Below are 12368 nucleotides of genomic sequence, written 5' to 3'. Positions count from 1 at the left end.
CGGGGCTGGCTCCCCTCATCGTGTATTTACTAAATTTTTCATTCATATAATATTATGTTGTATTATAATAATTATTTAATCAATTCTCTACATTACCTTTATACAAATGCCCAAATTATATTTGTTATGTCAGTTATTATACTGATTTAACTTAAATTTAATAAGATTTAAAAATTTTGTATTTTCAATTTAATGTGCAATATGTGTTTTAGAAATAAGATAATCGGTTATCATAATAGAATATGATTGATAACTCAGTATATTCTGGATCTGAGTTTTTGAGCCAGAAATCGCGCAAAATGATCGACTTACATTTAAAGTTTAAACTATTCAAGAATTATTATACAATAATTTTGGCACTATTCATTATAAACAACTGCTTCTATCAAAAATTATTAATTAAATGTTTATTTAATATTTACTCATTATAGATATTGTTATTAATTTTCCATAGATTCCATGCTTATTTATAATCTCGATTTCTTTATTATCTTTCAAAGCAAGCCAATTACTTCGAATGCGTCCCTGGAATTCTTTAATCTGCTGGTGAATATAATTCAAGTATTATTGTAGTATATGGTGGTTTATTTTTCAGTTAGTTGCTCATGAACGTACATTTTTCATAACAGCACAAAATGAGATATACCTTATACAACATATTATTAAACTAATATTATTAGATAATATCTGCATAACAAGATCATAAGTACATTCTGAGACATATAATTTTATCCACTGAAATGATTATAGTAAGTAATAAAATCCCAACAATATATGATATTAGAACACTTAAATTAATAGAACACGGTGTCATTAAAATACCGAGAGTAAAAGAGAAGTACAAGATACAAAAGAAATTTGCAGTATTTAAATTATTAGCAAAACTCTATTGCACTAAAGTCACAAAATTGAAGATTAGACATATACATATAGTCTTATTCTTTAATGGCTGGCCTAGATTTTTATCATCATTTTTCTCGTTTATACAAATCACTAAGTTTCAGGCTGCATGTATATACTACCACAGACTTCTATAAAAGCTGTGTAAACTACAGTGTGAAATTCATCGATGTACAGATGAGAATAAAGATTATGAAAATGAGAATGCTAGTAAAACTGAGGTACAGGCATTAATAAACAAGACTGTATGTCATAAAATTATAAATAGATTACAAATAATATAAATACCTGAACACCAGGCATTGATACAAGAATTAACAGTGTTATGAAACGGATACATCTGATTTTGAAGTTATTATATGGCCAAAGACCAATTGCTGATAAATAAACACGATTCAGTCTGTAATACTGATCTTCAGGATATTCCATTTCAAACGACATCTCAAATAATACTGAGCGCGAGTCGTCTATAGAAAAATTTTTCTTCCATACCATTGTGGTACTTATTTTTCCTTTCTTCAATATTTATGTAACACCTGTATATTATATGGAATTAAGTTAAAAATTAGAAATTTTTTAAAATGCTTATATCCACATGTACAAATCCACAGGTAAAAAGGGAGATAAGATAATAACAGAAGAAAATGCGTGACTCGTCGAAAAAGAACTATAGTCACTTCTATACCTCTAACGTTGTAACGTTATATCCCATTAAGAATAATGGATAATAAAAAATAAATTGTGTGTGTCATAATATTTAGTATATAAAGCACATTTTTTGGTGTTTCATCTCTCTTTGTAAGCGCATGTGCAATAGAATAAAGTGTTACTCTGGTGTGAAGCTTAACATATACCTTTACGCTTCAGATAGTACAGAGTGTCTTGCGGTAGTTTGACTAAAACACAATGCGTGTGTGTTTGTGAATTGATATACAGCACCTATAAGAAAATTTTCATTCTATAAGTTCTTAAGCTCTCTAGCTTTGTTACTCTTGAGTTCTTTCTTCTTTTGCTCACGGCGCTGCATAGTTTACAGAGATACAGTGTTATAGAGCATTTATATAGATAATATCTCATATTTAGTGCTGTTATTAGAAAACGTATCACAGTATCTATTGAATAAAGAAAATGCCAAAGTTAGATTGGAAGAGACAGAACTATTGATTAAATTGTGTAATGAAAATCGCAGCCTACGAAACTTCTTCTGAGAAACTTACTTGACATATGCTTTTACGGGATTCCTATATAATGTTTGACGTATTTTTTAAACTTTTTGGAGTATTTTTAGTTAAAACAATATTACTGATATGTTATTAATGTGTGTTCTATTTTATTATGAGATAGATATCTAAACTTCATGCATTAAAGAAATAGAATAACAATTAATTTTTATTTATTTGTATCATAAAGAAGTCAGTTTTATATTTTATTTTTTCACACACAGTTGAAAATTTTGTATTAAATTTAACAGGTATTACATGTCCGAAACGGTCCACATAAATTTTTGTGTTAATTTAACATAATATGAATATGTTAAATGATCAAACTAATACTCTGTTAATATTTTAATACAAAGTAAATGCAAATCTCAAAATAATTTGAAATAAATTTTGTGTAAAATTAACATATTTTTAATGACAAAATGAATTTAATAAACTGTAATTTTTACATTTTACAGATGTAATAAGTTAAATGACGGTTCGAAATCACTCTCACTTATATTATATAGAATAAGATCAACATTTTATTCTGTAAATTTTAACAGATAAATCTTGTGACCAATAATGTAGAACATACATATGTATTGTGTTAGATTGAAAAATAAGTACACATTATGTTGTTTTAACATTTCTTTTCAGTTATTTTAATAATTTTACTTGGGGATTTTATTTGAGGTCAATTAACACAAGAGCAATATGTTAAATTAACACATGAATGTGTTGAACATTTAACACAAAAATTTTAATCGGTATTTTTTTAAACAAGAAAACACAAATTTTTTAACTATGCAGCATATTTGCTTTTATTTATTAATAACTATATTATTTAAAAAAATTTAATATCATAAAAACTATCTTTTTGCGTATACAATAATGCGAAATACTTTAAAATATTTTATTCATCACATTATGTTTTTTAATATTGTTACTGCACTAAATAAATTTGATTTTTAATCAAAATGTAATTTTATTGCTATGTCTCAAGATGTGGAATGTTATTCTGAATATCTCATATGGTATGTACTTGCATCATGAACTGTTTCGGAATGTTTCTTAATAAACTAAGTAATTTCCGAACTTACCTCTTCCTAGCTTCGTTTAGCCATCTGCATACCGACGAGTCACTAACTGTCATCTTGTGGTGATGTTTGAGTGCAGCCTGAATATCTAGTACTCTTGAATTTGGATTCTTTTTTACGTGATCCAATATAACACTCTTCGCCTTGATCTTTTCGTCGAGCTTTATCATTCTCCGAATTGTATACCCGTTGCTAAAGCGCGTACTTGTATCATGAACTGTTTCGGGTTGTTTGTTAATAAACTAAGCAATTTCCGAACTTACCTCTTCCTAGCTTCGTTTAACCATGTGGATACCATCGAGTAAGGAACTGTTATCTTGTGGTAATGTTTGAGTGCGGCCTGAATCTCTGATAATCTTACTTGTGGGTTCTTCATTATGTGGTCCAATATAATACTCTTTACCTTTGCCTTTTCGTCGGGCTTTGTCGTTCTTTGCTCTGTGATCCTGTTGTTAAAGCACGTACTTGTATCATGGACTGTGTCGGGATTGCTCTTAATTTCTGAAACGGCTACACGTTTCTGATGTAATTCAATATCTTTTTCTCGATGTGCAACGGTTGTGTGCTTCCACGTGGAATCCATTTTGCTTGCAGAACGCAGTGCGACTGATATTACTTGTTCTTCAAAAGTAATTGGAAAGCACAATTTTCTGTCTCATGTAAACACGTAGGCTTCACGTATTTACCACGGCCTTACAAGCTAAATGTTTCAACGAAACACATCTCTGTTGTGCGTTCAGTTAATACACTTTTTTATTTCTATTTATTACAAGCATGAGATTTGTATTTATTACATCCTTTTAAGTAAAAGACTTGTAAAATACATGAAATCTATTCTGCTCGTTAATAAATTCATATTACCCAAAAGTCGGTTTTGGTCGTAATACATTGCAAAATGACCATGGCAAACAGCCAGGAATACTTAAATATCTCGTGCGTATGTTAAAGACGTTACATATTTAATACATTTAAGAGTAAAATAATAAAATACCTTTATTTATTACTGCATTTAGTTGTTTGGATAGAGCGAATTATACATAAAGTTATTTATGGAAATAATTAGATGGGCAGAAGATAAATATTGCGACTTTTAACAATAAGAAATCTCATGTTAAATAAAGTTGAAATTTACTTTTGAACTTTATTTAGCATCAAATCCGTACTCAAAATTTATGGTAAAAGTATCACAGGCACTAAATAGTGTTTAAAGATTGACATAAAGAATTAAAGCGCTTTTGAAATTGGCATGCTGAAAATAGTAAGTTTTTGTTAAATCGAGTTGCCTAATAACACTTTCTTATTCATCAAATAATGTCGTGAAAATTTATTGTAATGGAATACAAGAAATACAGTTAAACGGAGATAAATGAAGTATTCTTTGGTAGTATTGTTTTATTGTCAAACTGAACAAAATGTAATCTGTTTTAGAAACTGATAGAAAGGTTTGAAATATAAAAAAAGAAGCGCCAAAGGTATATACTTTTCTCGGGATTAATAATCATAGAATACTTTGTAATTATTAAGGTAAATTAATAGTACAAAACGAATAAAAATGTATCAACCATAATCATTGTATGTATTAACCATAAGCAAAATTATAGTTAGGGAGATTATTAGAGCGACATTGATTAAAATAAAAGCTTTTAATATGCAATTTATGTAAACATATGTATGAAAAATTAATTACATATGTTACATAAACTCTTGCTGTTAATTCTATTAAAACAAGAAAAGTTATAGATGCTGTGTATGTATAGTTTTTGTTGACTTATTATACGTGTATCAATTTTCGGAGACGTGGCTTTAACGCGTTACTTTTCAGAATTGATAACTTTCTGCAATATTCTTATATTACATTCTGTTTATTAATCTTTTATCATTTTATTACTTCTTTTTCGGGAAAACTCGTGATATTCATCAAAGATACAATTTATATTAGTAGGATAGTATCGAACTCTAAATAAAGTGAAAAGGTTTTTGCAGACCAAAATGTAGAAAAAATTTATATATCTTGTGGCGTGGTTGCTTCTGTTTTATCTGAAGTTATTGTGCTCTCGACTTTATCCAAATAGGTCAGCTAAAACAAAATTATGTATGACATTAATGCATAGCATATTTTGTAGATAAAGTTTGATATAATTATTACAACTATTATTTTTTGGTAATTATAAATAAAAGAATGAATGTGCGTAAGATGCTTTATTACTATCGTGTTTTTCTTGAGGTGTAAAGACTTTGATGAATGCAATATTGATTTTTTCTTCACCAATGCAAAAATTTGAATAATTTTCAGTTTAATAATTTGCGAAGAATTAAGATGTGTCGATATAAATTAGTAGAATAACAATCTATTTCTTATTCTTTTGCTGTTTAATTTAATTAGACTTCTTTACAAGCTCATGCTTCATGAAAAATATTAGAAGGTTTTGAATCAAGAAAACGTCGTAGTTTATTAGAGTGACGGTAAAGAAAAATTTATTGGAAAAATTGTAATAATTGACACAGTAAAGAATACACAATGGTAATAAAGAGTATTTGGTGCAGTTAAAGTTTATGAATTGGGGAAAATTTAATAACATAGAATTAATATTTTAATTAAACGTAATTTTTTAAATGAAATAGTCGATTTATGAATAACGTAAGAACATATGAGGATACCGTAACAACCGGTTCTTCAAAGTTAATCAGTCGGAATTCTGGAACGAAAGTAAGAAGAAACGCGCAATAGATGATCGCGAGAATCCATTCGCATATAGTACTCGCGACGTGCCAGCCCCAACCACCATCCGCCGGTAGCCATTTCTTGTAATCGTTACCTACGTAACGTATAATGTAAATTTGTTTTATTTCGATTATTGAAATTCTCCATTAATATAATTTCACATTTTATTTAACGATAAAGTTAAAAGTGTTTATAAAAATGTACTTTTGCACTCGTGCATGATGTTTGAATATTTAACATGCATTCATTTTCTATGCGAATAACTGAGAAACTTTGTTTTGAGAATATTTTATGCAGATTATAACTGCTTAAATTATATATTTTATAAAAGTATAATTTTTTAATAACACATTCACATACCTTGAAACTCAGACATGGAGATGTAACCAGGAATGATCGTAGCAATCGTCAATATCAATGTGAGAGCCGAAAGAATTGCCCGCAGATAAACAATAATTATACCATTCATAGTTGGTACCATCTTGTAGCTTAGATATGTCTAAAAAAGTATAATAATTATTTTATGACAATATACATACAAAATTACCTATTTTATGTATATCAAAGTCATTCATAGTTAGATCTTATCTGCACTGTCAAAGTATTATTATATTATCAAGTCTATACAAAGCGGAAATGTAATATAATGAGTCATCACATAACTAATAATAAAAGAAACATGCCAAGAAGTCAAATAAAAATTAAGAAAGTGATAATAAGATAATACGATAAAATAGTAACATGTAATAATCAAATTAAAAGACTATAAAAAATGTAAAAAAGACCTCTGAGTGTTAGCCTAAAAGAAAGCTATTCTGACATTGCTTCAATCGACTCTGTACCGAGACAGTAATTGCAATATTGTTAATTAACGTTGCGTTTGACATCGAAATATCCGCGGTAAAATACATAACGTTTCGCATTACGGTGTACCTGAAGACAGAAATAGAGAGTGCCGGCAGAGAAGCAAGTCATCGCTCCCACCATGTGAGCGGCAATTACGCGAGCTTCTTGAAAATTGGCGAGTATGTCGAGACCGAAACAAGCGAGGATACCACAGCATGTTGTCGCTACAATAACTCTTTTGTCTACGCGATCGCGACCTCTCTCTGTCTGCCATTGTAATACTTGTCGGTGCCTAATGTAAACGCAGCATCCAACTGTGTAAAAAATGCGGATTGATTAATTTTTTATTGGATTCAAGAAAAACTTTTTTGAAGTCACTTTTACTTCTCCTTTGATATATTTCTCTCTGTTGCTTACTGTGCGGTTTGTCATATTGTTTATTTTGTTTATTGATTTTATCACTAAACCCATTTAAGTTACTCTTTTAAATTTTATTTAAATAATTTTAACTGACGACATTTTTCAAATTTTTTTTAAATGTATTGATATGTAGTTATTTATTTACTTACTTATATCTCCAACATTTTTACTTGCATAACCGTTTTAAGATGACTTGGGCTCGGTTGTCATCGAAACTTTAATTTTAAAACTCACACTTCGTCTCTTTCCTTTAGAAAGAGATGAAAAGTGAATTAAGCAAAGGGTTAAAGTTACACATGCAACGTTTGTAATCGGGCCTTAGATCCTTTCTCTAAAGTATGAGATGAATCTAATTTAGTTTCTGAAGTTTTTCTAATTGCGTTTACATACGTAATAGTGCCGCGATGTTCAAGCATTGTGTGAATATACAGGATTCTGGTGATAATGTGCCGGTCTCGGATATATAAGGGAATCCAGGCACTACATGGTCCCATTGCACCGATATGGTGTATCTGAAACATGAACCGTTCGTAAACTATAAACTCGGGTGGCGTGAGCGAGTATATAAAACTCTCGCGTCATATTTCCTTGCCTTTCTCGGCTTGCAAAGCTCTTTTATGATCTTGATCGTTCAATAATTCTGCAATGTACAGACTATTTACTGAATTACTTGAACAGTGTACAGTGTAAAATAATTTTTTTCTCTTATTTAAAATCAGTTTAATTGCGTACATAAATTTACAATTTATTTATTTTAAAGAAACGTATTAAAGTGTAAGTTCAATTTAATCTTTGAAGTCATTTGATGTGAAAGAATTGTTTCAGCATTTGATGAATATGAAGATTTTTGTCTAGACAATGTATAACAACAATATAAAATAAGTTAAGATTATACCTAAAATAAGTAAAATTTCTAAAAAAGGAAAGTGTTCGGATAAGAACTTGTATATTCAATGTGGTTTGACCATTTGGCGAATGTATCTTTCTTATAAAGAAATCACTTCATCACCAAATTCTTATTCTATGACGTCTAAAAAAATGGTATCTAAACATATGTACACTTATAAAGTAGAATAAAACAATATTAAAGTCGATTTATTTATCTCTAAATGAATGAAGCAAATTTTCTCCTTGCAGTTTGCAAGATTCTGAGAATAATGTAAGGTAAATGTTTTTGTTGGCTTCTTTGCCAGTGAAATTGTTCGTTGTCGATAGTGGCTGATATAATTTTAATTTGGTGCGATCAACATTTCTGTACAGGCAGTTTCGCGTCTAGTAATCCGTAATGAAAAGAAATAATTGATTGGATTATATAAGGAGGATATTAAACATTAAGTTACTTGTTAAAAAAGTAAAGGATTGTAATATTTTACATTTTTATTTACACCGCAAAATATGTTATACCTTTGGTAATTCAATTTATTTTATCATTAAAAAATTGCGGACTTACGTAATGACGAATGTCACTGGGATTAAGATAAACAGACTCAGTGGTAGTACATGTAGTTTTCCATACCCCATCCTCGTTTGGTTGTCCTCAATGCTACAAAATGCAGTTACTTTTATTTGATTGAGTTTTTGGCACAAAACTTCGTTATGTTAAGTTTCGTCAAAATAAGAAATGGAATCTATTTGAAAAGTATTCGAGAGATTCGCACACAGAAGCGTAAATTCACAACACGTAATAACAACACGTAAATTCTACTAATGTAATTCCTAATAAAAATATACCGTCGCAATTCATGCCACGAGGGCATTCGATCATGAGGCGTCTTGTAGCGACTGCCCGTTCCTGTGCTACACCTCTTATCGTTCGCATCGTACCAATCTCCACACATACTATTGCGTGCTAATTAATGTGAGACGCACGATAATATATGATATATGTGCGTTCGCACGAAACTTAATTTCTTTTTAAATATATTTTCACGATAATTCGTTTTAACAAACAGGAAACAACGGCCGATAATACATTCTTGCCTTAACTATTAATTACTGTTAAAATTAAACCGAGATAATTCCGATGAAATGAATTTAATTACAAAATTATTAATCAAAGATCTCTTGAAATAGTTGAGAACTAATTTTTTAAATTTATTATTTATTATTTAAAATGTATAAGATCATACTTTTTGAATTTTTTAAACTTTGTAATTAATATAAGATACGTAATGCTTTTGTATTATAATTTTATTTCATCACTTTAACTTTCTTCGTTTAAACGTGAACTATTTTTATTTTTAAAAGAATATTTCAGAAACTTTGTAGAAGAAGAATTGAGTCGAACGACGATTCAGAGATATAATTCTCTTACTGTAGTTTAATTACTAAATTAAACGTAACGAACCGCGCGCGACGTAATACACGCCTCGTTTGAAACGAGTAAGTGGACTAGGAATTCGTAATTAACGCAACGCTATCGATATCGCGTTCATTGGAACGGTAATAGGACGTTCGTTCGTGCTGTTTCTAATTCGACCCAATTTCAGATTGCGTCCATTATCGTGTTACGGCTGTTACATGCTGATAAAACACCCACTTAAAATTAAGTGCCTTTTCGTAAAGGGACGTAGAAAATCTGTAATTAAGATGTGAAAAAAATGACACAAGTTACATATTTGAATCACATTTTTATATCAACAACATTACGACAATACAATATGTTCCGAAATTTTTGGATGCTATTTATGTCGCTGGAATACATTTAGCGATTCGCTTTTCACTATGGACAGTAATAATTATTTTTGTTGCACGAGTACTCTGTATTTTATACAGGTGTGGCTTTTATTGTAAACCAAATTCTGAAAAAATCTAGCAATATTCTTAACTTAGCAGTTTACATATCGAAACCATAGAATGAATAATCATATATATTATTACTTTTACTATCAATTTACTATATCTCTAAAATAACTTCTCATTGCACTGTTTCTTCAATACTTTTTAAATAACTTTCCTACGATCATTGGCAGTGGTTTGAGAGTGAGGAAAAGATATTTATAATTAGTCTAAATTAGATGTAAAATTTCTTGTTCAGCAAATTTTACGCTTTTAAATGGCAGTAATTTTTTATGTTATTAGTTTTTATGTTAATTGAATAAATAATTCTGAGAAAATGCATATTTCATAAATAAGCATATCTCAAAATATCCATTATTTTTATTATTTAAATGAGTATACTTTTTCAAATAATTAATAATTAAATATTTACGAAATTTATACTCCGTCTTATCCTTATTGTTTAATTAGTATAAGCGATCTTTCCCATATATTCAGTAAAGTTATAGTTTTATTATTATTTCAACATAAGATATAATTTTTTTTACTTATTAATCGATGAAAGACATGATTTTCATAAACATCATTAAAATCTATGCCGCCAATGATTGTATACATTTAAACTTACGTATATATACATGGCATCAATATCGAATATTTACATATTAATATAAATAGTTTGATAAATAAATAGATGCGCATTATTTATACGTATATATTTGGAGTCGATCGTCGCATCTTGTTGTGGGGACCGAATTCCAAAAGAGAAAGAACGTCATGAACAATATATAGGATATATATATGCACCTTGCATTTATTTTAACGACGCATTTGTCTTAAACGCGGTTGGACTAGTTTCCAAATCTTAAACTAGCGGTATCTACGTACTAGTGTTCTTACATTCTTTTTGCACAGTCAGTTCTTATTTATTCTTACAATCGTAGTCAAAAGTACATATTTCAATCGTTTATAAAAATTGACAATTAAGCTCTAATAAAGTATGGTCTACTAAAATTTCTGATAAAATATATTCTTTATCATTTTTTATTAGACTATACAAACATAAACATATTGATAAATTAAATTAGTTAGAGTCATTTCTCGGAGAAATATAGATACGGATAAATGTGCCAAACGTTAGACAAGAATTGTTGGGTTAAAATAAAAATTGTCAAATTAATTTCAAATTTTAGGTCAGTTATTCAAACTGATTTAAAAGACTAATTTCATGTCCGCTACGATTGTATTTTCAGCTGTTTTATCAGTCAATAACATTGGCTGCATTTAGCAGAAATAGGTACTTCGCAACAGTTGTAAAATTTGTGAATCTGATTGGAGTATACTCGCAGATTCAGTCAAGATTAAGAACATACGCCAATCAGATTCAAGATTTTTACCAGTGGCAAAGCAGTTTTTTTTTCTGCTCAACTCGGCCATGATAAATCGAAATATTTGTACCAAGATTCTGAGCTTACCATTCATTCGTGTAACTGGTAGACTTTCTATTCTTCAAAGGCATAATGCCATTGATAAGCTAACTTAGTAATAACGACGGATTATTTTTTACCTCGAACAATGAAGTAACTGGGAGTTTAAAGAAAAACGCCGACGCGAATCAAGGTTGTTTTCTTGTGGACGGAGCGTTTCCGTGGTTCCTCTTGTCGAAAGCCGACGTTATTGTCCTTAATTGCATCGCGAATGAAACAACCCGTGTTACCGGATTACGTTCTCAACGAACTGTTTCAAGTCATACAAATTAGCATGTCGTTGTCATTTATAACTAACACAACTTCTATGAAGACTTTGATAGATGACAGATGAACAACTGACTATAACTCTAATAACTTACAATTATACATACATTAATAGATATATAATATATATATGGTCGGAATAACTCAGTCAGTATTTCGTACCTCGCTGATTTTTCTTTAACTTTCCATAATCTTTTTTCCTGATTATTGTTAAAGTTGAATAGGGAGTACGTGTATGTATCTAATAACAAACTGCAGTTTAAAAATTTGACATTTAATAAATCTGCTATATAATTGTGGTTTGATTTTTATCTTTCTTGAACGGCGGAACGTCTAGCTATTTTCTAAACATTCGACACTTATAAAAATTTAGCAGAGACTGAACTTCCTTCAACCTTATACTTGGCGGTGTACGAATACCTAAGATACACTTTTGTTCTGTATTGTTTAGAATTGTAATGTTTTACGTTTCGATTAAAACGTGAGCTTATTGGCAACCCAACTGGCGAATGTTATTAAATTCGTTACAACGTTTCGACTACACTAGTAAGGTCGAATTTAATAAAATTTGCCAGTTGGGTTGACAATAAGTTCACTGTTTTAATATTTTAATTATCACTGGCGACTATAAGTGACATTTTTCGTTTTT

General features: G+C 29.6%; 1 protein-coding gene across 1 annotated transcript; it reads right to left on the bottom strand.

The window, feature by feature from the left end:
• Window positions 1-5045: 5045 nt before the first annotated feature.
• On the bottom strand, window positions 5046-9278 carry LOC105557959 (DNA damage-regulated autophagy modulator protein 2-like). The gene is made up of 7 exons (XM_012005398.1): window positions 8919-9278; window positions 8638-8730; window positions 7578-7699; window positions 6855-7081; window positions 6282-6420; window positions 5858-6015; window positions 5046-5276 (listed from the first exon to the last, which is right to left on the bottom strand). Exons 1-7 carry the CDS (start codon window positions 9023-9025, stop codon window positions 5202-5204), a joined length of 921 nt encoding a protein of 306 aa, XP_011860788.1. The 5' UTR covers window positions 9026-9278; the 3' UTR covers window positions 5046-5201.
• Window positions 9279-12368: the final 3090 nt, after the last annotated feature.

This window comes from Vollenhovia emeryi, unplaced genomic scaffold (assembly GCF_000949405.1).
Source record: "Vollenhovia emeryi isolate VEMERY1.0 unplaced genomic scaffold, V.emery_V1.0 DF939398.1, whole genome shotgun sequence".
NCBI classification, from domain to species: domain Eukaryota; kingdom Metazoa; phylum Arthropoda; class Insecta; order Hymenoptera; family Formicidae; genus Vollenhovia; species Vollenhovia emeryi.
This window is presented reverse-complemented; position numbering and strand designations above follow the sequence as displayed.

Excerpts from the sequence above, each read along its gene's own strand:
- LOC105557959 (XM_012005398.1), bottom strand. The coding sequence starts at position 9,025 with ATGTGTGGAGATTGGTACGATGCGAACGATAAGAGGTGTAGCACAGGA. Across the intron at positions 6,016-6,281 it reads CTCCATGTCTGAGTTTCAAG|GTAACGATTACAAGAAATGG; the intron begins GTATGTGAATGT and ends TACGTTACGTAG. Across the intron at positions 5,277-5,857 it reads TTGAAGAACCGGTTGTTACG|CTGACCTATTTGGATAAAGT; the intron begins GTATCCTCATAT and ends ATTTTGTTTTAG.